General features: G+C 41.5%; 3 protein-coding genes and 2 long non-coding RNA genes across 5 annotated transcripts; 2 read left to right on the top strand and 3 right to left on the bottom strand.

The window, feature by feature from the left end:
- Window positions 1-145: 145 nt before the first annotated feature.
- buc (bucky ball) lies at window positions 146-3,663 on the top strand. Its single transcript, XM_062519673.1, has 7 exons — window positions 146-240; window positions 379-436; window positions 510-662; window positions 946-2,502; window positions 2,582-2,692; window positions 2,875-2,991; window positions 3,071-3,663. Exons 2-7 carry the CDS (start codon window positions 430-432, stop codon window positions 3,100-3,102), a joined length of 1,977 nt encoding a protein of 658 aa, XP_062375657.1. The 5' UTR covers window positions 146-240; window positions 379-429; the 3' UTR covers window positions 3,103-3,663.
- A 451-nt stretch (window positions 3,664-4,114) lies between these two features.
- Window positions 4,115-10,329, top strand: rnf152 (ring finger protein 152). The gene is made up of 2 exons (XM_062519636.1): window positions 4,115-4,189; window positions 7,041-10,329. Exon 2 carries the CDS (start codon window positions 7,309-7,311, stop codon window positions 7,906-7,908), a length of 600 nt encoding a protein of 199 aa, XP_062375620.1. The 5' UTR covers window positions 4,115-4,189; window positions 7,041-7,308; the 3' UTR covers window positions 7,909-10,329.
- Window positions 10,330-10,989: 660 nt separating this feature from the next.
- Window positions 10,990-17,089, bottom strand: LOC134098201 (glutamate decarboxylase 1-like). Its single transcript, XM_062551197.1, has 14 exons — window positions 17,083-17,089; window positions 16,506-16,748; window positions 16,270-16,354; window positions 16,035-16,147; window positions 15,187-15,302; window positions 14,845-14,924; window positions 14,447-14,501; window positions 13,639-13,755; window positions 13,465-13,529; window positions 13,303-13,381; window positions 12,894-13,046; window positions 12,288-12,395; window positions 12,078-12,167; window positions 10,990-11,930 (listed from the first exon to the last, which is right to left on the bottom strand). Exons 1-14 carry the CDS (start codon window positions 17,087-17,089, stop codon window positions 11,757-11,759), a joined length of 1,485 nt encoding a protein of 494 aa, XP_062407181.1. The 3' UTR covers window positions 10,990-11,756.
- A 2,251-nt stretch (window positions 17,090-19,340) lies between these two features.
- On the bottom strand, window positions 19,341-19,742 carry LOC134063864 (uncharacterized). The gene is made up of 2 exons (XR_009936207.1): window positions 19,676-19,742; window positions 19,341-19,462 (listed from the first exon to the last, which is right to left on the bottom strand). It is a non-coding gene; the product is annotated as an uncharacterized LOC134063864 (long non-coding RNA).
- Window positions 19,743-20,252: 510 nt separating this feature from the next.
- LOC134063858 (uncharacterized) lies at window positions 20,253-22,115 on the bottom strand. The gene is made up of 3 exons (XR_009936206.1): window positions 21,780-22,115; window positions 20,528-20,579; window positions 20,253-20,312 (listed from the first exon to the last, which is right to left on the bottom strand). It is a non-coding gene; the product is annotated as an uncharacterized LOC134063858 (long non-coding RNA).
- Between the last annotated feature and the right edge of the window lie 5,204 nt (window positions 22,116-27,319).

The raw sequence follows: 27,319 nt of genomic DNA, 5'->3' as shown, positions 1-27,319 counted from the left end.
CACATGTAGAAGCGACACACACGACTTTCCCTTTGTTGAGAAATGTGGTGACCCGACAAACAGAAGTTGGCCTGCAGAGTGTGACGGCAATGCAACACACCTGAATGCTATCTGATAATTGCAGCCTGTGACAGGAGGTCACCAGCCTGTTTGTAGCTTGGAAAGCGTATATATGGAGTGCTGTTTGTGAGTCTTCTTTTAGTGCACTTTTTCTCCCACGTTTTGTCACGGTCACTCAAGGTCAGTAGTTTGCACTTGTTTGTAGGCCTACATGTTGCTGCTCTTGAACTATGAAAGTAATTGAAGTCACATATCTTTAGAATATTAACTTGTTACAAGCTCTGTACATGGCTGATTTCATTACTTCTTACCTTCCAGTATTGCAGTGTGCAGTATCCTGTGTTGTCTCTTTTTGTCCCTGTTGGAGAAATGGAAGGTAGGTTAATCTCTAATCCACCAGCACAACGTTTTATCATGTCTAGTCTATTTCTGACTGTTCTTTTTTTCAGACATGAAGAATCAATATCCACTTTATGGGAATTGGGGGCATCAACCACACCACACTAGACCATTTCTCTGTGTTCCACAACCCACTCAACCTTATTTCACGTCCTACCCATGGAATATGAATCCATACAGTCAGTATGGTTTTCCATGGCCAGGTATGCATGCAATGTAATGTAATGTAATAATAATATGAAATATACAAAAACACAAACATACAGGCATTTGTGGGCATTATTGAGTGGTAACCTATAGGTAACCAGGTACGGCATGTTTTTGGAAGTGCAAACTAGCGTGTCACGATTGAAATAGGAAATTCGAATTTGAACCTCCGAAAACATGGCGTACCTGGTCTGTGACGTAAGTTTGTGTGAAAGAATGAATAATTAAAATGTCAATCATATGTGCTCTTACCATGTTGATGATAATTTGATCTTGCAGCCATGTCGTATGGACGATACATGGCACCAGTCCAATATATGCAGCAGCCTTATGTGGTTCCCCAGGCTCCCCTGTATCCAGATTACAGAAGAAGCTTCAGTCACCACTATCCGTTGCCTCCAGCCCAAGATGGGATTGTCCCGTACCATGCTGAGCAGTCCTCCTTGCTGCGCGAGACTGCCTGTTCTGAGGCCCAAACCGAGCCCTATGATGTGGTCAGTGACACAGACCCACCTGCCGAGGATATGGGCTCAAACCGCGCCGTCTTTTCCTCAACCCCTGCTGCTGTTCTGTATCCTGGAAAGGAAGAGGTGCCCAGTGGTTCAGATAGACCAGTTTCGGATGCACCTGCACCTCAAAGAGTACGCTTTAACAGCCAGAAACAAGGAGACCCTGCCATTCAGCAGAAATCTCTCGGTGAATCCTCTGCTGCGCTCTATGATGCCGAATCCAGCCAGGGCTGTTTGGAGGAGTGCGTGCTCTCTGATGTGATGCCACTCGATGGCTCCTCTATTCAGGATGTATGCCTAACTGAGAAAGGGAGCGCATCTGACCAACCATCGCAGAACCTCGCGGTGGAAGATGGACAACAAATCGAAGATGGTGCGACCACTCCCTATCCTGACTCTGGAGTGCATGAGTGCGGCCCTTCGAACCAAAGTGTTGAGTCAAAAGAGGCGATCAGCCCATCCGAGAGTTTGCCTTCCAAGGATTACTCCGATTTGGTGAGCGGTTCTGACCCCATTCCAGGGGCTGATTCTCTGGTAAGCCCAGGATCTGAAGATGTGGAGGACTTGCCTTTTCGCATCCTCCGCCTGCCCTGCACTAAAATGACCACCACCTCTCTGCTGGACAAGTCCAATCCCCTTTGGTGTGCAGAGAAGGCGAGTTCCCTGATGCCTCCCGACAGCTGCTTCCTGAGGACCGGCAGCTACAGCTATTACCCTCACGCGGACCAGGAGCGGCAGAGCGTCCTCAGTCCGTCTCTGGACGAGCTGTCCTCCAGAGACGAGCTGTTCTCCACGGATGTGGAGGATGTGGACCTAGTCTCTGAGCCGGTCTGTGTCCAAGGCGGCCGGCTGGACGATGAGGGCAGTGACCCCTATTCTGCGCTCCGTAAAGGGCATCTGGGGAGTACAGGTTCAGAAGAGCACTGCACAGCTTGCCAGGAGACCTGTTCCACCTGTGGCCTGAGCCTGAGGGCATCGAGTCCCGAGTTTGTGCACGCCGACTATCCTGAGAGGGCCGGCCACTGTGGCGGTAGCGGGGTGTTGGACGTTGCCGGTTCGGAGGAGGGCGAAGATGAGTGGAGTTCATATGAAGCACGTGATGTGTCTGTCAACTACCTGCCACAGTCCAGCAGGCGTTCTGCGTCTCCATGTTACCGGGCTCCTACATACAGTCCCAAACGGGATTTCTGTGGGGAAAGAGGAGGAACGGATTGGGACGAGCAGGGCCATGGCTACTCGAGAGAGTGCTTTGAGCGCAAAGCCGTTGGCAGAACGGACAAGAATACAGGAAGGCCTTCACGCAGTGCTCCCCCAAGATCCTACTCTGGTAAGACATGTTTTTTTCTTTTGTTGTTGGCTTATGCCTTATTGTGCTACTTCAATTTATATCTGTGTTGTTGTTCTAGACAAACAGTGGGGTGATGGCACCACAGGCCCAGACAAAGAGGGCTGGGGTAACAGTGTTGGGAAACCCAAAGCAAAGCCATGGAAACCTGGCAACAGGAACCAAGAACTGGGTAGGTCCCCCCCCTAACCTTGAGGCAGGACTTGTACTTTTTGTGCATGGCTATAGCAGCTTCTTATTTGTTGATGCAACGAGATTCTCGGCACACAGATTTCCCAAAGAGCTTGTGTTACTGATTTTGAGACTCCTTTTCTATACCCCAAAGGCATTTTCTGTTTCTAATTTTTGTCATAGGTTTAAAAGCTGCACGAAGAGGGTCCTCCTGCAAGAGGTTCGAGTCGCCGAAGCCCAGGCGAAATGAATTTGATGACCATAATGATGCAGAGTTTTCGCATTACAAAAGAGGCAGAGGTAGTGTAAGGCTGGTCTCGCTTGTTTTCAGCCTCCAAGTTTTGTTTTCATTTAACATTCCAAACCTTCCTCATTTCAGGGTCTGCAAAGAAAAAGGGCACAAGATACTGAATCATGCTAATATGACCTGTTCTAATATTGTAAGCTTTAAATATATATATTTATATTCTTATATCACCCTCTATTCTAAGAAATTTACACAAAGCACATTGTAATAAGACACCACTGTAAATGTATTTGTAATGGACTGCAACATTTCTTGGGCTGTGTTTCCATGGTTTGAATTGTACTTGAATGCTATGCATTCATCTTAATCCTTCCTGGGGTGTGCAGTCACTGGGCTGTGTTATGGCAGGTGCCTCTAAGCCCCTGAATGGGCGAGGTCTGATCTGGGAGGTGTAGGTTAGAACTTGCTTGGAGGAGGCTCTGCTCTTTGCACTGTCAAAGCACATCAACCACTGATACTGCTCCTCAGGCTTGCATAAATATTGAACATTGGAAATGCTATCAGAAATTGGACCAAGAAATGGCCTGTAAGGTTCTTTCCTCTCAGCCAGTCCACTATTAATCACTTGTTTTATGCAGATTTTGTTTTAAAACCTGCAGAGTTGTTTTGACATTGTAATATTTCCATCTTGCTTGCAGTGTCATTAAATCCTTGTACTGATAAAACGTGTGTGTAGCTGCTTCTTTCCACTGCCTTTGAGGTGGCTGTGTTTGTCTCAACGCTTCCATACGTGTCGGGTTACAATTTGTTGCAGCCTTTTAATTTCTATAACATACAATAGTTTGAATAGATTTAATACTACCATTTTTAATGGAATCTGAATAACCTTCTTTCCCCAAATGAGCTTCCCTTACTAACCTGTTAGATTGAGGCGATCTGTGCTATGTGAGATCTGAAATGTGGGTCTGTTAAATAGGAGGGAAGACTTCTTCTAAAACGAACCTGTTCCTTTTAGTAAACTTAGGACTGAATACGTTGTAGATAACATGTCTCAGTCAGGCCTGTATCGTGTCTAGTCGCTGAATGGGCGTGGTTTTAAAATGGAGCTCAAACTCCATTGGTTGCAGTGGAGTTCTAGAAAGGGGTGTGTGAAACAACCACCATGCCTTGATCAGCTGTCAAAACATTTTGAGTACAAGAAGTAACAGGACTGCAGGCGAGTAGCCTAAGCATGACAGCCTTCTCTATATGGTAAGTCCCTCAGTAATGTTGTAGACTTGTGTCATTGATGAATAATTTGCGATACAGGTTTAAATGGCTAAAACAACGTTAGTGTCCTGTACATGTACAAAAAAAAAAAAGGACCATAAGCTTGCAGTCTCCGGTGTTTTAAGCTAATGATTACCTTGGCTTTATCAATAGGCCTACGCCACTAATGCTAACCTGAAATTAGTTAGCACCAGTTGACAAAGGGTTTTTGTAAACTATCCACATGTAGCCTAGACGTTGCATAACTAAAGACTTGTTTGGACACATGAGCACTCAACATAATCTGCGATGCGATTAGGTTAGGCTACCTTAAAGTAGAATTTGTTCATATTTTTTATATTTGGTCACAACCAGCTTTGTTTCTAAGCATGCAAGTTGCATTTAGACCTCAGCTTTATAGGCGTACGTGAACAAGTGCATTTACCGGCCCTTGTAGTGTGTATATGCTACTTTCGTGTTCAATCTGTTGCCCCAGAGAGGGACTTTGCCCTTTCTGTAAGACTTTCTCTCTGGTTTGGCTTCCTGTTCCGAGTTTTTCACATGGCATGGCGATGCATAGCCTATCTTGGTTATCATTAGAAGGTCTAGCTTCTGAGTGGATATTCTGGTTTGGTCGGTAGCCTAGGCCTACATGTTTGAACAAGCAGACTGTTGTAGGATTGTCACTGAACTGTTTGCTGTTTACAGTAGCCTAAAGTTAAAAACATGTCCATACAGGCTAATGTTTACAACTGAATGGATGACTGTAGGCCTACTTTAATCTATGAAGCCCTCCAAACTTTCGCTTGCCGAGAGCCGGTTCCAAAATTATTATATTGATAACTCAAGCCTATTTCCATGGAAAATAGCTACAATGTAGTTTGATGTAGATCTAGCGCGCAACATTGCCCCTCAGCCCAGATAGAGTTTGCTCATTAACTTCAGGTGATGAAAAGGACCTGGCTACCCTGCCTGTTATGGAATTTTACAAGACTGGGAAATGCCAATTGGCCGGGTCATAATTTCCACAACTGATGCAAGGATGGCTTAACTTCATTTGAACTTTTGTGTAGGCTTAGTTAAGCATGAGTGCAGTCTTCACTTAGTGCAGCAATGTAATGCTTTTACCTTAAAGTAAGGGCCTCTTGGTGCTATTCATCAATTAATGTCACTATTTATTTACACCAATGAATGTGTGAGTAAACACCCCTGGCTTATCGCAGGGACCAAAACACAGCTTCATTCTGAAATGAAACAGCTTGTACAGTGTGGTGCTCACCATCTGGTTGTTAATGACAACAAAACAAAAGAAATTATATTTGATCCAAGATCGATATGTGAACTATTCCTGAACTCATTCACAACACACCAATAGGCTACATCAGTATTACATCATATAGTATCTGGGTGTCTTTATTGATTGTTCCCTTACCTGGCACATTCATGTTGAAAGTCTTTGTACTAGCTCCAACAGAGGATGTACTTAAAAACTAATTTATCCCAGCTGCAATTAAGATGCTAAACATTAAGAAACGACTGTATATTATTAGTATTTATTCAATCTATTTATTTGGCTTAGCCTACTGTAGCCCTGATTGCTGTTGGGGTAGACTTTTACCCACATTCTGCTGAACTGTCTGCAGCTATGTTTTTGTTGTGGATGATGCAGTGAAGCATATGTTTGTATGGTCTACTTCAGTGTATATTTTATGTGGTATGTTGCAAGTTGCGGTGCAATGACTGGAGCCCAAGATGAATCCCCCTTCCCCCTGGGGAGAATAAAGTATACTTTATCTTATTTTATCTTATCTTTAATTCTTGACCCAGGCAGTGTAGCCTAATGATGAGAGGATTGACACCATGGGAGAGGTGTATGATGAGGGAAGCCTTTGATCTTGCGTGGCAACATAATTTGATTAGCATGAAATAGATATGGAGCTTTTTACTGTAACGATGTCACCCGTACGCATCAGACGCATACAGAAGCTTGCAGAACGTAAATGGTGCTCTTTTTCATGCATTTACAAACAATTAGAGCGACAATTTAAAGTAACAATTCTGATAGCCCAGTGCACTTGCCCCGGCTACTCTTCCTGCCCCCCTCCATACTGTACCTATTGGTAGAGAAAGGTAATAGGCAGCCACAACGAACACACAAAGCACACATGAGTGACACACAGGTCGTTACAATACAATGATATGGAGCAAGGCGCATGGATCAAAGGACAACAGCACTGTAAAAGAGCAATTGATCAGTTACATAGTATGACAAGGTAGAACGAATGCCTTATCAAAAATGTGATCTTATCTTACTGCGCTTGACCCTTCTTTGTACATTTCCCACCACAGCCCAGTTGGTAAGATCAGTCACATGATCAATTCTACCTTAGGAAGGAGCTACAGAGGAGAGGTCATTAAGGGACAGTTTCCTTATCCGTGTAAGCAGGACGACTACAACCAGAGCTATTACAATAGACCAGAACTATTAATGTGTACCCTAAACTGTGAAAAATGCATGTTCATATGTGGCTCGCATACACTTCAGGAATCCCTCCAGGGCCATTTTAGGAACAGCATCCAAGTTCAGGTGACTGGTATATCTTTGTTGTGATTTGTTTGAGTATATCTGCTTCCCTCCATACTCTGCCAGAGACTGTAATAGCACAAAATTAATGTTTTTAATATTGTGATATTACAGGAGTATATAAAAAATATAGAGTATTTATCCTGAATGGTATTCATAATAAAACCCTGGGAACAACTTGCTCTCTTTCCTCCTCAGAGCTTTATTTTGTAGACTGACGATACCTTGACATTTCCTGTTTTCTCTCATGCTCCTCTCCTCACGCCACAGATAAAACGAGCCTTGGATCGATAAAGAGAGTGCCGCTCCGTCAGAAGAAGCACACGACTGGGTGAGAAGAGTGAAAAGCCAAGTGTTAAGAGGCTGCATTGTGTTGAGCCACGATGCCTCACTAAGACATCTCATCTCACACTGTGGAGAGGCTATACTGCTGTTAACCTGCAAACTGCATTTGACCCACTTGAAAAACTCACCACCCCCCCAACACACCATACACACACACACACACACACTGCTGCCAGTCTTCTATTTAAGCACGATGTCTTCTCGGGGTCAGGACCCACGGCTGGAGTGCCAGATCTGCTTTCACTTCTACGGTAGCCGGCGGCGGCCCAAGCTGCTGGGCTGTGGTCACACCTGCTGCTCGGCGTGCCTGCGGCGCATATGCGGGGGCCGGCGCGAGCTGGCCTGTCCCTGGTGCCGCTCCCTCACCCTCCTGCCCGAGGGCCTCTCCGTGTCCGAGCTGCCCGACGACCCGCAGACGCTGGCGCCCCTCCTGGCGCCCGTGTTCATGCGCCTGCCCGGCCACGGCTGCTACCTGCTGCCCTTGGCGGTGGACGCCCAGGCTCCTCTGTTGCCCGCGGAGATCGCGCCCTGCTTGGTCAGAGCCGGTCAGTTGAAGGATGTTACCGTGGTGACACATGCCGATAACAGGATGCTGGATTTGGAAAGGGCAGGAGGCAGAGGAGGAGGAGGAGGAGAGGAAGATCAGGGAGAGGAGCAGGAAGTGGAACAGTCACGCTGGACAAAGGCCTGCACAGTGGTCCTTGTCGTCATCATTTTCCTCCTTCTGCTAGGCGTCATTTTGCAAAGCATTACATGTGTCTCCAAACCTTACACAATAATATCGTGTGGGTGAAGCCATAGAGGAGATGGATGGAGCTTCCACGCACTCTGTGACCAACACTCTAGAGTATTCTACAGGACTAAATGACTCTGTGGCCAACACCGCAGTAGAGACGGACTGCTGCTACTCTAAAGGACTAAGTGCTCATTATTTTTACAAGGATGGTGTTGCGGCACCAAGATCAAGGTTTAGAAAGGTGGTGACGGTGGGATATTTTTCTATTTTCCATTATTGTATAAAAACATTCCTGATCTGTTTATCAACTTGTTCACAGAACGACTCAGTCAAAGATTGTCTAGTTGCTTTATAAACTGTCTCTGACTCATTCTTAACCTCCAGTATACAGATAGACAGTGGCCACTGGTGATTGGTACTGTTATGCACAATCCAAAGAGTGTTTTGTTTGTCTTATAAATCTATCTGAGAATCTACTTGAAGACATGTTAGCAATAAATGTATTCCAAGCAAACAGTTCCATAAGTGTTTTAAAACAATGAACAGTTAAAGTGTTCTTTTTCCCTATTTCTATTTCTGTAAGCCTGGTATTGAAGAAAGACATAGTTCTTTTTTTGTTTTTTTTAAAGGCCCCCATAATAAACGGATTAAATTACATAGGCTGATACAGATAAACTTCCCAAAATGTTTCCATTCAAAATTCGTCATCTGCACCTTCGTTTCTACTCTGGCCTTGATATGTTCATACCAACCCATGTGGGCTACAGTACACTCAAAAGATACCACAGACAGACACATTTCTCACAGACAGGAGGCATGAAAAGTAAAAATGTGTGTGGGAAACTTTTGCTTTGTCAGCTTTGAGTCCTGTAAGAACAGCATGGCCGCTCCAAAGACTGTCTGTGCAGTAGAGTGTTGACGTGTGAAGACTGCAGCAGTACCGTACGTACAAGATAAAACTGTTTTTCTTCAGCTCGTTGGTAAAGTTGTGGTTAAAGAATCAGTGAAATTGTTGAGGTTTCATTTACAGTGTTCACTGCAAGAAGTTAATAGGCTTGTCTGACCTTGGTGAATGCACCAACAGAGGCTCTTTTTCATAAAGGATGTACACCATCCACATCACTTATTTAGCCTGCAGTGTTGCCACAGTATCCATTGTAAGACTAATACTTCACACCTACTTTTAATCAGTTGAACCAAATAAACTTAAATCTGTTAGTTGTATGAGGGCCAGTCTGTGCATAATGTGTCTCGACCTCTGAACACAAGGCCGTGTGCACAGATGTGTACATACTTTCACCAGCAGGTTGCACTGTTGGACAAAGAAATCTATGTCCAAGAAATATAGGTTCACTGAAAACATGCTTATCATGGCATTGGGTGGCAAGCATTTCTAATCTACACAGTTACACTGGGGTTGTAGTGTAGTCTAGTGTTAAGTGATTACTAATGAGGTAAAAAATGTGCCACGAATGATTGCAAATGAAATTAAAGATAATGTTTTTGTATAACTTCATTGTATGCTCTTAAATTGCATCTATGTTCAAGAAGTATGATGGTCAACAGCCTTAAACTAATTTTCACAGGCTCTCGTTATAATTCAAAATACAATTAGCATTATGCAATGACCTAATAAAGCTATCTGCAGTATCTACAGTGAGGAGCATATGTATTTGATACCATGCTAAAACAGGAATATAAAATCATCATTTGACAATTGATCTTAATGCCTTAATTCAAAAAATGAGTAAAAATAAAACCGCCAAGGACGCCAATTTTCTTTGTGATTGAAGAATGTATCATAAATAAATAAATGTTTTCCTTAAATGCTAAGGAAAGGAAGTATTTGACCCCCTATGTAACCCTATGGGAATTTAACACATAGGGTTAACATAGGGGCAGGCAGATTTTTATTTTCAAAGGCCAGCTATTTCATGGATCCAGGATATTATGCATCCTGCTAAACATTGCCCCTCAGCCCAGATAGAGTTTGCTCATTAACTTCAGGTGATGAAAAGGACCTGGCTACCCTGCCTGTGTGTTATGGAATTTTACAATGCCAATTGGCCGGGTTTCCCAGAATCGTTAAGTGCTAAGAATTTCTTAGGAGCGTTCTTTGAACATTCTTACAACAAGAAGTTCTTAGCACTTAAGAGCTTCTTAACAATTCTGGGAAACCCGGCCCAGGTCATAATTTCCACACCTGATGCAAGGATGGCTTAACTTCATTTGAACTTTTGTGTAGGCTTAGTTTAGCATGAGTGCAGTCTTCACTTAAAGCAGCAATGTAATGCGTTTACCTTAAAGTAAGGGCCTCTTGGTGCTAATGTCACTATATTTATTTACACCAATGAATGTGTGAGTAAACACCCCTGGCTTATTGCAGGGACCAAAACACAGCTTCATTCTGAAATGAAACAGCTTGTACGGTGTGATGCTCACCATCTGGTTGTTAATGACAACAAAACAAAATAAATTATATTTGATCCAAGATCGATTTGCGACTATTCCTGAACTCATTCACAACACACCAATAGGCTACATCAGTATTACATCATATAGTATCTGGGTGTCTTTATTGATTGTTCCCTTACCTGGCACATTCATGTTGAAAGTCTTTGTACTAGCTCCAAAAGAGTACTTAAAAACTAATTTATCCCAGCTGCAATTGACAATTGATCTTAAATCTTATTATGCATCCTGCTAAAGTTCCCTTGGCCTTTGGAATTAAAATAGCCCCACATCATCACATATCCTACACCATAGCTAGAGATTGGCATGGTGCTTTTTTCAGTAGGCCTATTAGCCTGTTTGATTTGCATTGAGGTCAATGAGCATAGATACAACGTTGCTGTCTTTACTGTTACATTCACATTGGCGAATTAATATTCAAGTGTGATAAGCCCCGCCAAAAAAGGAACTACTGTACTTCATAGCCGTCGAAAAATAATGCACGTTCCAAATAGCGCATCACAATAGGAAATTTGACCAAGCAGTGATTGTTGAACAATCTATCACATTACATTATTGTTTACATAGTTCTTCTAACCACCATGATAAAGTACAGAATGCTTATGTTGAAATGTGAAATGTATAAAACGTTATTTATTAATACTAATTGTATTCATTGTATAATGTATTAATGTCTAAGCTTGTTTATCCTATCTGGTAGTCTGTGGAATGACCACACAAACGTTGCAGTGCAAATTGCAACAGGGTTTTAAAACAGGATTGTTTCAAACAATAGATTGCAACATGGGACATGATCACACAACTTGTTTCAAGTCCTCAAACAATGTGATCAACTCAATGGAAATCTCAGAGGGCAGCAATGAGGCTGCAATTGTTGACCTTCACCTTTGTCTTTCGAGAGACATGGGCAGCTGTGGTCCTCGTGATCTTGGGTGATGCAGTCATAAAAACAAAAGGACATCTGCGCTCTATGATGATAATGATTCCCCTTGAAGTGATCCACTGTATAGTCAATGGCCTTCCTTTGTGCCTACCTCTATGTCTGTGTTTACCTACATCCGAAAGAGCTGTTCTGTAAAGCAGTATGATATGAGACTTGTTGTGGACTGTGACCAACATATCCAAGGTTAACTAGAGTACATGAACAAAAGCAGAGAAACTATTATCCAATGCAGGGCTAAAATCATTTCATGTCTAAGAGGGGAAGAGGGAGGACTTGAACATGGACAGAGAAATAAATCCTTTCAGTAGGCCTCCCAATATGAAGTTAAAATGGCAGCCCATGAGAACTTCATGTTCGCTCTACAACAAGCCTGCGTTTCCATGAATGTGGTCTTTTTGAGGCCACCTTGAACTGCGTTATGAAACACCAAAACACAACAAAAAACTATTGATGACTATTTCCATGAACTGCACAACATTTCTTTAAAAAGTTAGAGGTCAGAACCTAACCGTACAATTTCGTCCAGAAGGAAATCTATATCCTCTCTCTGTGTGGCTGGGTTTGAGAGGATACAACGGAAGAAGTTCACTTTGTCTCCCAGAGATTGGTACGCAATCACGGTCTTCCCTTCTTCCATCATCTTGGCCTTGATTTTTGGTGCCACCTGTGAACCCACAAATCGATCATGGCACCAAGTCCACCAAATGTTAAAAATATCATCCTATTACATGTCACTCTTGGTGCACCTTTGTTTGATAAATTCACCAGATAAACTGTTAGAGAAAACCAGTGCGCATACGCTCCACTTTACCGTGTGCAGCTTCTTGTTTCTTTCTAACCCCGCTGGCATACTTCTCACGCACTGTGGAAGGTACCAGAAGCAGACATTGCTGTGCTCTGGCTGATTTTAAAAACAGAAAAAAAGAAACAGAAATGATTTTTTTTTATCTGTAAAGTTTAATAGAGTTGAAGGGCTTTGATTAATGCAAAATGCTGTAGCTCTCCAGAAGACAAGACTCACTTTGCTTTTGAAGAGCAGCTGAAAGTCAGCTCTTCCCTCCAGCTTGTCATACAGATATTCTGCATTATCCAAACATCTGTTGATCTGGGACTCAAACCCCTCTGAGCCCTGCAACACACCAAACACATGCCAATAGATCAGATACATACAGGGCCATCTTCAGGGAAACTGAACTGACCACATTTCTGAAGCGCTGTTGCGTTGGCTATCTCTTTTCTTTTTCCCCCTAAAGGTTTATGCTCTGCTAGCTACCATTAAAGTCATTTAAATTCTCAACTTTGATGGAGGATAACAAGCTTTAGGATAATAAAAAAAAACAGCTTTAAGATAAAAACCAAACAGAAACAAACACTTATAAACAAACACTATATCCGTGTGATGACTGATGAGTCATTATACAAAATGCTGTAGATTGTAAGTGAGAAACGAAGTGCCTTGAAACATTGCCTTTACTCTGGGCCCAGTGCACAGTACACTGTCTACTTTCATTTTCACCTTAAAAGACCATGAAGTTCCACTGACAAAAAACAGCAAGGGAGACATCATCTGTACAATGACTTCATAAATATATTACTGTCCAATAGTTTTGATTCAGATCAAGCTTACCTTTGCTTTCCACATGAGCCATAACTTGAAGACATCCACGTGTCTTCCACACTGCATGGTCTTATCCCCAGTGTCATAGGAGACATCGTAGTAAGCACTTTCAGGCTGGAACAGGTATGCCGCTTGGAACTGATTGCATTCTTGCAAGATGCCCTGTCAATGCAACCAAATGCTCTCATTTCTCTCTCTCTCTCTCTCCCTCTGTATACGTGTGCTAATGTACTAATGGCATTTTATTTCAGCACAGCACAATATGTCAATATCTGTCTTGGATACCCTCTTGATAAAGGTATATGAAAACACATAAGAATCACACTGGTCATGTCTGGCTTTATACAGTATAAGAGAAATTTAGTAGCATTGGATACTGATTTGAGGTCTTGTCCATCCAAACAGCCAATGATCTTACCTTTTTACGCACTAAAAAGGCTGAGCATTGCAGTGGGACTCCCATCATTTTGTGAGGATTCCAGGTTACAGAGGATGCCCTGTTACAAAAAAAAGAGTTTGCTCCAGGAAAAGAAAAAGAATATTCATGTCTGTAAGCGCTTGGACCATTTCTCCAACCAACCTGTCAATCCCACTCATCTTGGCACAGTGTCTCTTGGACATCAGCAAACCACCACCCCAAGCTGCCTGCAGACAACAAGAGGATTCTCAAGCACAAATCTGTCTATTGGGCCTACTCATTAAACATGAGCTACTACTGCTAGGAATATTTGCAGAAATATTCAACAGGCAATACATCAACATGCATCCACAGTCCATGGCGGTCACAAATGTTGGCAATGTCGTCCAGAGGGTCGAAGGCACCATAACCAGTGGTCCCTGCTGTGGCGTTGACATAAAATGGAACCAGACCCTGTGGATGGTCAAAAACATTTATGATAGTACGATTGAACACTTATGATTCTCAGAGTAAACACTTATGATATAGCATGGCTAATACTAAGCTCAATCTTTTAAGATTGAACATTAGTGCACTTTATTTCTACAGTACAAGAGGTCTGATCAATTGACATAGTTAAAATGACTCGGTACGCTTGGATAGTCCTTCAACCAATAAGACCAACAATCCGGTTACACCAGGTGGATAAGCCAGTTTCTGATTGGACCCAGCAAACATGGACAGGAAGCAGGATATATACATGTGCAGGTTTCAAGCCTGAGCTGCAGGGCGAAATCCAAAGCGCCGGCAGATCAGGCTGAGTTTGCCCAGCCTACTTATGATAGTCAGAGTAAAGAGAGTCGAGATGAATAAACAACTATTAATTGCAGTAGTTGTCACAACACCAATAAACAACTATTTGTTTCGTTGCTGGGTCGTACAGTGCCCTCCTGGTCCAGTTTCTGACAGTGAACACCACGTTGAGCAGAAAACTGGTGCAGACCAATGCAATATGAGTTTTAATGCTGTGCCCTTGCATTGGCCACTGGTCACCCTTCTTATACAGCCTTGTAAATGTATGTATACATATATATATATATATATATATGTATATATAAATGAGCGAGACAAGTAACCTGACATGCAACGATGACATGCAACTGACCTTGGCTTTGGCTGTGATGATGCCAGACTCTAGCTCAGCAGGGATCATCTTCCCCCTCAGAGATAGACAGACACGTTACATTACATTACATTACATCATACCACATCACTTTTTGTCCAAAGTGACTTACATATGTCAACTATATTACAGGGGATTATATTGTTCCCGGAGCAACATGAGGTTAAGTGCCTTGCTCAAGGGCACAATGATGGAAGTTGGGAATTGAACCGATACTTTCAGGGTACTGCATGCTTGCCCAGCTACTTAACCACTACACTACCACCACCACCCAAACATACAGATACATATAAGAGACAGAGACAGGGGGAGAGAGTGTTTACAATGAGGCTCCAACCCAGGTCACTGGGGAAGGGTCACACTCATATCCACACCCTTACCGTTCATCACACTTCACCAGCAGCACGTTGTCAGTGCCGATCCCCAGCACTGTGGCGGCTTTCTGGATGGAGTAATGACTCTGAGAGGACACAAGCAAAGCAAGCGTACTGCTGAGGGATATGGACAGCAATTATGCCACAAATGTTTTGTTGTGCATGTTGAAATCTATAGAAATCACTACAACCCGAATGTACAGGCACCATTGATTTCTATTGTTTACATTTTAAAGGGGTGGTAGGGAGGCCAATGCTGTGTAATGTTTACATTTTAAGGGAGTGTGTGTGTGGGGGGGGGGGGTCTAATGAGATATTGTTCATGCATTGTGAGGTCAAAGTTCTTACATGTGAGGAGGTTAACAGGGCCAGCTTTGGAAGAACAGTCATTCCCGCTTTCTTCACCTCAGGGAAAAAGTGGTACCTTGCCAGAAGCACGCTGTTCAGATTAGACATACTGCCACCTGAAAACAGATTGTTAATCAGGACATGCATTGCAAACAGAATGAAAAATGGATGTGGGTGGATGAACTGGATTAAACTTGTATGTGTTGTGTCTGGTGTAGGTTTTTCTTTTATTATCATTTATACAATTGTAGAACTAAACCAGAAAGCATTTATTTGTTTGTCATATGTTCATGTACCTAGCAAGAACACTACTGCAGCTGTGACATTTGGTTTGAGTATACTGGAGCTTTGTGATAGGATCTGCTTATTGCCCCCTCTGAATGGGAAATAGGCTACACCATATCACAGTGCCTAAAAGTATTCATCTCCTTAGATATGCTTTTCACTGCTTTTATAAATGGAATCTTGCTCAATCTTTTTTTGTACAATAATTTACAAAAATCCCCTCTTTAATGTCAAAGTGAAAAGTAGATCATTACAAAGGAGCGTTAATTAATTAAAAATGTATAATGCAAAATAAGCGATTATGCTTCTAAATCCATGAGCTAAACTTTGTTTTATTTATGGTCCGTGTTCCTCTTTTGGCAAACAATATTGTACCTTCATAAAGGCTTGAGTTCAGTTCCACTATCATTTAGAACTACCTCTGCCTATGTTTGTGGTTATTCGCAAATGTTCCCTGAAAACTCTAGGCAAACGGAAAACTGTTCACCAATGTTTGCAAATTTGAATGCACCTCTGGTATTATGTAATTATCTAGATCGCCTGTCTGGTTCCAGTCTCAGTACCTGGACAGAAGATTCCATCCCCTTCGTCTGCAGGCCATCCAATCATGCTCCTCATCTTACTCAGAAGAATGTCTTCCATGTGTTGAAACACGGGCGCCTCTTCATAGGTAAACCTGTGTGAGCAGCCAATAACACACACACACACACACTGAAAGTTGATCTCCTCTCGACAAAACCTCCTCTTTCCTCTTCAACAGTTATCTTGCCGAGGGGCTGAAAAAGACACAGGCCTTACATGTTAGTGTTGGCCGTTGAGGTCAACCATTCCCCTGCCAGGCCAATGATGTCAAGGCCAAAAGCGTTGAAGAAGCGTGGATGCCCTGAGGGTACACAATGCTTATCATGTATAAGGGTGAGGCAGGAAGGCATTTCAACCCTCAATATTATTCTTCATCAGACTGTAAAAACATGCTTAGCTTGCTGAGTAGAATAAAACACCAAATAGCACAATCTAAGGACACTTATTTTTACCAGTTTTGACGCTATATTTTAGGGTATCTTGGCAATTGACAAGGAGCTGCTCAAGGTTCTCGGGTTGGTCAGGGAGCTCTAAGGTGAACCCGTCCAAGCCGTCCTTCAGTTGATGGACATGATGAAAGTCCAGCACTTTAGAGCTCCTGTTTGCTGATTTGCAGATGTAGGCGAAGAGAATATCCACCAGTTCATGTATAAAGCTCTTGGTTGCTTCCACACCACCCTCTGCCGGGAGCAGATCTGAAAGAATATTGAGATGATAAATATGGTGATAATTAGTGTGCTTGCTGTAAGTTATTGAACTTCTTTAGTTTTTCTATTATTCCTGTATGTCAGCCCACTTTTTTGGCCAACCCCTGCTCCTAGACCTTTTGAGATATCATCCTTAATTTGGGTGATGTGTCTGGCTAATACAGTGTCCTTATAGCTGAATCACGAACTCCTTTATGAGAAGAAACTATTTGTTAATCACTTCCCTTGCAATCTAGGAGAACTAGGTAAGATACACTCTTAAAAATGTTGGGTTAGATATAACCCAACCTTAACCCAGCTGCTGGTTAACTATTTGACCAACACAACATTGAGTTATACTAACCCAACACAGTGGGTACAAAATTAAACCCAGCAGGTTGGGTATATTTCTAACCCAAAACGCTGGGTTATATCAACACAACACTGGTCAGATTGCCACAATAGATTGGGTAAAATAAACTATTTGCTGGGTTATAACTATATAATTGCTGGGTATTATTCACACAGTATATTGGGTATAGATTCAACCCAAACCACTGGGTTACATCAACAGAACTGCTAGTTAAAATTACCACAGCCAAGTTTTCCAAACCCAGTATGGGTAGCATTGAGAAAATGGGCAAAGAAATACAATTCAACATAATTATTTACTTGACAGTTTACTTTATTTTTGAACAGATAGTCTAGTAGTCACAAAGGGATGTGATGTGATACTTCGACGAAGGCAGGCAGATTCTACAGTCCGTTTTGGGGGTCAGCCCTGTCAATCAAAGACAGAAAAAGTGCATTAATCACTGTACAGAACTTTACGAAAACTTCCGTGAACCATTATCAGTGAATGATGTTGTTAACAGATATTAAAAATCCACCAGGAGACAAAATATAAGCGCAACACACTCAGAAACAATGACAACCTGATATAATGGAGTTGTTTTTTTAGGAGATGATCTGGAGCAGACTTACAAACACTTGTAAGTTCAGTAACGTTAGCCAGCTAGCTGCTAGCTGCTAATGTAAACACGCTTTGACTATGTTCGCTAACATTAGCTGACAAACGTTAGCTAGCTGCTAGACCAAAACGAAGCATATAGCTGTTGTTATGCTATGCAGTTCATTGTAAAAGTTCGTTTTGATCCTGTTCAGCAGGTTATACTCAGTGAAGACAGAACTATGTTTTCATGAGTCTGTCTTTGTGTAGCAGCTAGATGTAACATTAACTGTAACTGTAAGTCTAATGTTAGCTAGCTGGCATGAATGACACGTCCTGCTCGAGGCTGAAATTGGCAGGATATTCATTCATATCACAAAGGCTATCTCTGGGTGGACTCTTAAAATCTGTTTGAATGATAATGGAATAAAATAAAGGTTAAAAGCAGATACATACCTTACGAAATGGCCTGATTTCCATTGCATGTTGACAGCAACTGCTGGACTGGACGGTTGGAAGAATAACGATTTTTCTTTTCAAATTTTAACCATGTAGCTGAGTAAAAGCAACCCTAAGCTGGGTAGTGTAGTGGGGGAGAGGAGGGGCACTGTTCTAAAATACAACCCAGAAAGCTGGGTTACCGAAAATAACACAACTTGAGTAAAAACAACTCCACAAAATGACCCAGCAGCTTAAACCCAGCAGTTGGGTAGAGAATATAACCCAGCATTTTTTAGAGTGTAAACTGCTTCATGAACGGTAAGGGCAGTGTCCCTGTTTTGAGTTTACAAAGATAAAAACATAACATATTTTGGAAGTATTTACGCTTCAGAATGGAAAATGTCCCTGGATTTTGTCTCAGAAATCGTCACCTTACCAGAGCATCAAAGCAGGAGGGAATGCAGGGACAAGCAGGAAATGTAATTGGATTTAAAGAGGAACTATGCAGGTTTGGCCATTTCTTTGCTATTTTCTCATTTTACACTTGCAGGTTTCTCTGAAGAGCTTCCCCATACAGCTTTAGTGTATATACAACACTCCTCAATCGGTCAGTCTATCTTTTCAAGAGCATGATCGCAAGGCTGTGAAACTTTCTGTTTGTCATGCTACCAGTCCGGTGGCACAAACTTGCAAGTGTGGTTTTTCCACTCACAGGCACTATAGAGAACCCAGTGGGCATTTGATATCAATTTGACATCAATATGACATCGAACATTGATGTCAAAATTACGTCACGAAATAGGTCTAGAATGAAAGTCATATTGACGTCAATGTACTGATGTCAATTTGATGTCAAGATTTTGACCTCTGCTGATGTCATTTTGATGTTATTTTGATGTCATGTTTTGTCGGGATTTGATGTCAATTCAACATGTATTTGATGTCATGATGGTTGATTACGTTTTGATGCTATTTTGATATCATTCAATATCAGGCTTTGATGTCAATTCAACATTTATTTGACATCATGATGTCATGATGTTGATGTCATTTCCATGTCAAGTTTTGTTGGTATTTGATGTCAATTCAACATTTATTTGATGTCAAGATGTCATGATGTTGATGCATAGGAAGACAATGTTTTAATGCTATTTTGCTATCATTCAATATCAAGCTTCGCTGTCAATTCAACATAAATCCGAAATCAAACATTAATGACAAAAGTATGAACATTTATTGACAAATTTTGATATAATTTCAATGTCAAGAATCACTCAGGACAGGATGAGAAAGCGTAGACCCCCAAACCAGACTGGAGCCACTTGTGAATAACCTGTAACACAGATACATAAATGTACATTTCATGAGAGAGCTTTTCGGTAGAGGGTAGGTTTTATTACAGCAGACAAAGGCATTTAAGCATGTTGACATTTACCTTCACTTCGTCCTGAACTAGTAACACCAGTTACAGAAGCATATGGTTATTTTTATTATTAATGTTTAGACCAAAAGTCAAATAAATCAAATGTAAAACTGTATAGCTTACTTCACTTGGGTGGCAGGACAGGATGAGAAAGCGTAGACCCCCAAACCAAACTGGAGCCACTTGTGAATAACCTGTAACGCAGATACATAAATGTACATTTCATTAGAGAGCTTTGAGGTAGAGGGTAGGTTTTATTACAGCAGACAAAGGAATTTAAGCATGTTGACATTTACCTTCACTTCGTCCTGAACTAGTAACACCAGTTACAGAGGCATATGGTTATTTTTTATTATTAATGTTTAGACCAAAAGTCAAATAAATCAAATGTAAAACTGTATAGCTTACTTCACTTGGGTGGCAGGACAGGATGAGAAAGCGTAGACCCCCAAACCAGACTGGAGCCACTTGTGGATAACCTGTAACGCAGATACATGTACATTTCATTAGAGAGCTTTTGAGGTAGAGGGTAGGTTTTATTACAGCAGACAAAGGCATTTAAGCATGTTGACATTTACCTTCACTTCGTCCTGAACTAGTAACACCAGTTACAGAGGCATATGGTTATTTTCATTATTAATGTTTAGACCAAAAGTCAAATAAATCAAATGTAAAACTGTATAGCTTACTTCACTTGGGTGGCAGGACAGGATGAGAAAGCGTAGACCCCCAAACCAGACTGGAGCCACTTGTGAATAACCTGTAACGCAGATACATAAATGTACATTTCATTAGAGAGCTTTTGAGGTAGAGGGTGGGTTTTATTACAGCAGACAAAGGCATTTAAGCATGTTGACATTTACCTTCACTTCGTCCTGAACTAGTAACACCAGTTACAGAGGCATATGGTTATTTTTTGTTATTAATGTTTAGACCAAAAGTCAAATAAATCAAATGTAAAACTGTAAAGCTTACTTTACTTGGATGGCAGAACCCCCAAACCAGACTGGAGCCACTTGTGAATGACCTGCAACACAGATACATAAATATGCATTACGTTTATCATCAGAAAGAAATGGCCAAATATTTATCATAACCAATAATACACCCCATTAAAAAATGCATTATATTGGGATCCACAGAATATGGTGCTGATCATTTTAGCTCCTCTTCCCATATATTCTAAACATTCACAACAAAGTGTCTGGTCTGTGCCAAGGCAAAGCAAGGACATACATGAAGTCAACAACTGCCTCTTCTATTTTGCCTCTTCTCAGTTAAATCTTACTCCAAGGAACGTTCAATGTCATTAAATGAACTCGTAGACGACAGTATTTCTAGATGAAAATTTAAAACAAATAGCCTTGTGCCCTTTGTGCATTTATATTTCGTAAAAGTTAGAGAGTAATCTCTAGCAGCTACAGTTCAATCTAAAAAGTCACCAGGAAACACGTCTGGAAACCGGACTTTTTAGATTGAATAGTAGGCCTGTTTGCTGGTTTCTAACGTGTACAAAATATAAGCACGAGTCCCAAAGCTATTTGTTGCTGCCAGCAGAGAATGTCGAGCTATGACGTATGTGTTTGAGCATGCGGCAGCTGGTTAGCGCTAACTTATTAGAACTAGCAGGCTACTGCTAACGTCATTCATAATTTAAAACCATTAGCTAGCAGCTAACGTTATCCCTGTCTATGGTTATCCCGGACTGGTGAACAATGTGAAATCAGCCTCCCTCCCAGAAAGAAATGATGTTTAGACACATCCGAATTGGCCTACGTTTTCTTAAAGACTCCCGAGTCCAACATCTAAGCTTTCATAACGTTAACAAAAACTAGTTTTCCTGTAACTTTAATGCTATCGTTAGCTAACAAGCTAACGCTAGCTAACGCAAGCCAACTTTTGTTGTTCACAAACACAAAGTTAGCGTTAAACCAAATTAAACGTTGCTCATTTTAAACTCAGTTCTGAGTTTAGCTTTCATTAAAAGGGTAACAAAGCCCTAGTTGGACAGGATTTAGCCCTGTCTAAAGTGGGCTAAATTAGCTTGCAAAAGCTAGCAGCTAGACCGTAGCTGGTGTGTAAATATGAGCAATATCTGCAGACCAGCAAATCTTCGGATAATATCAGCAAATAAAGCTAGATAAGTAGGTTACTTGTGTTATGGAAGTACTTTTTCAGTGGATAGACTCGGTAGCTGCATAAATAAAGCATATAGGAGCATACTTACAGTGAGCCTTCAGACGCCGCTGTTTCGTCTTCCACTTCATCAACGAGAAATTTGAAAACTGAAGGAGCCGTTAGGACTGGAAAGGGCGCGTTCGATGTGCGTATCCGCACGGAGTCCGCCGCAGAGGGTCCGTTTTGGAACCCTCTGCTGTGTGGGTCAGGATGTTGAAAAACTCGCGTCGATTTACAATGAGTAGGCTAATAATATACCTTTTCAGACATTTTAACAGACGTTGTTTTGACATAAATTTCACATCAATTTGACGTCTTATTTCCTGACATCAAATCAACGTTGATTTAATGTCAATAATATAGACCTGAGATGTAGGGACCAGAAAAAAACATGTTAGATTGATACCTTTGTTGGGCCTCTTTACAACCACAAGGAAATCATTACAATATATAATGAAATTATGCATATTTATGCACGTCATACATGTCGGTCAAAATCTTGACTACTTGTTGATGTCAAATTGACGTCATTCAACCTGGAATAAGTTCAAGAACCATTCCAGTGACTCCGAAGCTGATCAGCTGAGGTAAAAAAAAAAACTTGCATAGGTCACCTTTAAAACATCAAAACTGGTAGGGAAACTACCACTTAGGCTACCTCTGTTAACACTGTTATTTCTGTGTGGAGTCTAAATGTAAAGGTTACATATACTTTAGATGTCTTCAGATGTGAGCATAAAAATATAAATCACGATTAGCATCATGTTATTAGCCTAAACAAACCAATTGGCTAACTTCCGTTAGCTAGCTATGGAGTTTAGGTTATACTAGCCAACTTTAAGTGGTCTCTGAAAATGTATTTCAAACCTGAATACCCTGACTTATTTACATGTATTATAAAGTTTGTCGTCATGTTATGTTCCTTAGTAGTTTTTTTGTTAGACAGTGATGCTTGAAGAACCAACTTTGGTAGCACTTTATAATAACCGTCGCCTATAAATGGTAAATTAATACTTTATTTAGTATACATTTATACATAATATAACTGTTTAGAAATCGCGTAATGATAGTTGCTATTTGTTAACAGTTAACGTGCAGCTTGTAGGTGTTAAAAAGCAGGCTGTTAATGGTGACAAACACATTTCTTAGCTATTCTGCAGCCCCCCCAATCTAAACTGAGAACAATGTAACTAACAGTTAACAAGCCATTTCTTAGCTACTTGTAGTAGGCTAAATTCTGCAGCCCCCCAATATAAAGTGAGGACCATGTAACTAACAGTTGGTCTAACATTCTATCTTTAGATAACTAGAACATTAAGCTGTAAGTAGCCTAAAGTAGCTAAGAAATGTCTTTGTCACCATTAACAACCTGCTTGTTAACACTTAAGCTGCACGTTAACTGTTAACAAATATGCTTAAGTAATTTAATTTATACTAAATAAACTATCAATTTACTTATTATAGGCAGCCTAATAACAGTTAACAATAATTAACTAACTATCATTATGTGATTTCTAAACAGTTATATTATGTATAAATGTATGCTAAATAAAGTGTTAATTTACCATTTATAGGCGACGGTTATTATAAAGTGCTACCCAAACTTTCTTCTGAGAAGAAACCAAGATATTTGAAGACTGATACTCATCTATGTAACAATGTGAAAAGCATTGTCTGTGTTCCTTGATTAAGAGAAGCACATCATTTTAGTTTGGTAAGGGATTAGTACAAGGCTCAATTTATGGAGATTCATCTGAATAATGTTAAAAGCAGATTGCAAGATTGCAGTTCTTCTGAGGCACTTGCTAAGGATGATGCAGAACAATACAAAATGGAGTCATCTGCATACAAATGACACTTCGTTTTTGTTACATTTTGACACAAGTCATTTAAATATAAATAAGTTAAACAGTAAAGTTCTGCAACAATAATAAGTTGACACTAGTGCCAAATATGTTCGCCTTTGATTTGTCACCACACTTCGCCAATACCCATTTTTAAAAGCTGATTGGTTAGTGATGAATCCACACATATTAAATGGTTACAGTAATTAAATTATAAACCAAACACCCAATGTAAAATAAAAATGCCTACCTACAGACCATTATGTGTGTTTTGTGTTTTTAAACATTAATTTGAAATGCTGAAGAAATGGTGTTAAACTATAAATCCCACCTCTGCTATACAGTAGATGTTGCTGAAGTCCATGTTCAGCGCCGGAGTGCCATTTGCTCGATGGACACTGGGGGTTCCATCTCTCTCACTGGCCTTTCCCTTCTGTCTCAGTATGTGTCCACCTGCAGTCGCACTCACTTCTGCTGAAGCGTTTGCCTCTGAAGGATAAGTATTATTACTTCCAGCTGTAAAGGGGAATTGTGTTTATATTTAAGGTGCTTAGCAGATGCCTTTGTCCATAGTGACTTACAGTGGCACACATTGACATTAAAATTAAGTTTACATAAATAAATATTAAGAGTATCAAATTAAAATTGAAAACAATTAGACCAATGATAGAAGCACAATAATTAAACATACCAATCTGCTGAACAGCGTCCATGGTGATCAGGCTTGCAGTAGATGGAAAACCAACTCCCTGGTGTTGGAGGAGTGCTATCAATGTATTCACTGTGAACCATGAAAGGAAGTATGTTGCTCTCTTTGCTAAGGTGCCGGATGGGTGCCTCCAACAGGCATCACCTACTAGACCTCGCCAGACCAAACTGGTTTTACTAGTCCCTCTATAACACCAGGACGCTTCTTGCCATTCTTCTTTGTCCTGGCTATGATTCCACTGAGGTGGTCGTACTTCACTGAAGAGGCATTTAATAGAGTGGAGTGGAACAGTACTGTCCTGACTGGAACTGCTGGTTTTCATCAAAAGGGAGTGAAAGCCTGGCCCCACCTGTTTATACATTGATGCTGCAATAATTACTTGGAGCAATTCAACTATGAACCATAAAATGTGTGTTTAGATTGGATACTGTATGTGCAGCAAACAAGAGACTCTCTTACTCTTCCATTGACTTCCATTGTATTAAAAGAATGAAATGAAGTTTGTACATGTAAACGTAATCAAGCAAACTCATCGAAGCAGATGCAAATATTCAAATGTCAGTAGCTATATCCTTGCTAGGTCTACATAGTGGTGTGATGTTAACCACGTAACTTGCATTGCAATGCGATAACAAATAGCCTATAGATATTTTTAGTGAAGTAGCCTATAATCAACAAGCTATCTGCCCATAAGGGGGGGATAGGCAATGAAATGTAATGCGTGTGCCCCTACATTTATTTCCCTCTAATAGTTAGCCTATCATGAAACGAGGAATGGGCATGGTGTCCTTTTCTGCCCAGTGAACAAATGAGATAAACAGCAGTGAGAGAAGCTAATCAAGGTATTGAGAGATTTGTGGAGCAGGAAGAGGAAGAGCCAGAGGAGTCAGTGGAGGCTGGAGAGAAGGCATGATGAAGGTGAGGGCTCTGCCGGAGAAGGAAATTCCAGAGGGTGAAGAGGAATTACAATTTCATTGTAGAACGTTGTGCCCTTAAAATGGTGCTTTCTGCTGTAGGCCTACCAAATTACTTTTTGTGTCAATATGGCTCTTATAATTATTTTCTTAAGTAAACGCCTACACAGTCCCCCATTCATTTCGATGGGGAAACGCCTCTGGTGGAGCATGGCGGAACTACAAGGGTCTAAAAACCCTTGTAGCTACTGTACAAGGTCTAAGCAACCTACACCGGATCGGGCCTGATTTTTTAGTGTTTGAACCACGTCAATAGCTCAAACGCTCTAGGAGAAGAGGCGTTCTCAAAAAACGGACGAGGGATGACAATGGTTGTCAGGACCACTTCAGTCAAAAATACACAAGACAGAAATATCTTTAGAATCAACTTTATTTGTATTTGGCGGTATGGCTCTGTTCAGAGGAAATTCCCTGTCTTTCCATGAGCTCCATGGAAAGCCAAGACAGGGAACAGCAGCATCCTCAGGGGGCTCCCGTTCCAGTTTAAACTGGTAGAGTAACTCTATTCCCCCTAGAACAGAGCAAGCAACAATGACAACAGTACATTATTTCAAGTTAAACCATTTGAGGTGGTGCTGGGGAGGCGGTGGGTTGCAAAGCAGCGAGCAGAGAAAGCAATGATAGTAAACGGACTGATGCAGCTTAAATAAGGCGCCCTAATGAGAGCGACCACTTGTGAGCGAAGGGAACTATCAGCTGAGCGGAACAGCTGATGAGGGCTGGGTTTGGAATAGCCAATAAGAAACTGACAGTAGCTGACAGCGGGCTTGACTGCGCGGCCTGCCAGAACTAATGCAGAATGCTTGATATGGGCTTGCCTTGCAGCTAGCCCACTAATAATGAAAAAAAAAGTCAACAGTTCTGAAAATTTATTTGAAATTAAAAACTAGAATAACAGGGTTGGAAAAGTCATCATACCCCTGACTCAATACTTTTTAGAGCTTCCTTTCATTACAGCCATCAATCTGTTTGGATATGTCTCTATTATAGCTTTGCACGCCTAGATTGGGGAATATTTGCCCAATCTTCCCTGCAGAATTGTTAAAATTCAGTTGAATTCTGTATTCTGAGACCATCACTGGCCTGAGGAAAAGTAGCAGCTCTGTGGAGGTAGATCTGGACAGGGCGAACCAGTTAAACCACTTTTACAACAGTTTGATTGCCCTGCTCCAGCTTCAATGGATATGGCCTGTCCCACATCACCTCATGCTGCTTTTGCGTGCACCACCCATTGTTGATGACGCATCCTTGGTTCGGTTCAGGACTGGTGTAAATGCGGGCTGGTTCACTTGATAGCACCACGGTTCAAAGACTTTTGAACGGCACCAGTTTAACACCAGGTTTAGCCAGGCAAGCCAAACTACACAGAAATGTATAGTCTGGGGTCGGACCATTCACAGAGCTGAAGCCTGTGGGTGGGATGAACAGTTGTCTTTCAAACTGCCTCTGCACGTAATAGGCCAGCATTTGTGACCAATCGTTGCCGGTCTGCAAAACGGCAAATACATCCTTCTTTAAAACGAATGACTTGACTGCTTCTTTCTGCTCAACCTTCAAAGAAAAGCCCAAGTCTAACTCTTCCAAAGCCGATTCAAACGAGCGCGCTTCGTTAGCCTCATCCATCTTTTGTTTTTCTCTATGGAACACGGTCTCACATCCAACTCGTCGAAACGAGGACGCATGGTCTAGCCCCCTGGCGTCAATATCGGAAGCCGAAGGTGAGCTAAGGCGGGCTCAAGGACTCCGTACACAGATATAGCGTTCTGATTGGCTAGGCTGGCCTGGAGCCTAGCGCAGACTTGGCCTCAACGGTGCGACCCTAGACCAATATTTTTGGCCGCTAGGGTGCGTCTAGATTTCTAGGCTACACCAGGTTCGTTTTCGGTGGAAAAAGGCCTACTCTCACCTGGACAAGGGGAAAAATGCTGGGAAAAGTGCAAGCTTCCTGAATTTTTGGTCAATGATTCCCGGGACACCATAGCATCGGGGCACATGAAACTTGGTGGGCATGTAGCCCCAGCAGACTTTTACGGAAAACAATTGTTTGGTCCTCGGGGGCCAC

This window comes from Sardina pilchardus, chromosome 2, assembly GCF_963854185.1.
Source record: "Sardina pilchardus chromosome 2, fSarPil1.1, whole genome shotgun sequence".
NCBI classification, from domain to species: domain Eukaryota; kingdom Metazoa; phylum Chordata; class Actinopteri; order Clupeiformes; family Clupeidae; genus Sardina; species Sardina pilchardus.
This window is presented reverse-complemented; position numbering and strand designations above follow the sequence as displayed.

Excerpts from the sequence above, each read along its gene's own strand:
- buc (XM_062519673.1), top strand. Across the intron at positions 2,503-2,581 it reads TCCCCCAAGATCCTACTCTG|ACAAACAGTGGGGTGATGGC; the intron begins GTAAGACATGTT and ends TTGTTGTTCTAG. Across the intron at positions 2,992-3,070 it reads GCATTACAAAAGAGGCAGAG|GGTCTGCAAAGAAAAAGGGC; the intron begins GTAGTGTAAGGC and ends TCCTCATTTCAG.
- rnf152 (XM_062519636.1), top strand. The coding sequence starts at position 7,309 with ATGTCTTCTCGGGGTCAGGACCCACGGCTGGAGTGCCAGATCTGCTTT.
- LOC134098201 (XM_062551197.1), bottom strand. Across the intron at positions 16,148-16,269 it reads TCAACGGCCAACACTAACAT|GTTTACCTATGAAGAGGCGC; the intron begins GTAAGGCCTGTG and ends CTGCTCACACAG. Across the intron at positions 13,756-14,446 it reads TCATCACAGCCAAAGCCAAG|GGTCTGGTTCCATTTTATGT; the intron begins GTCAGTTGCATG and ends GACCATCCACAG.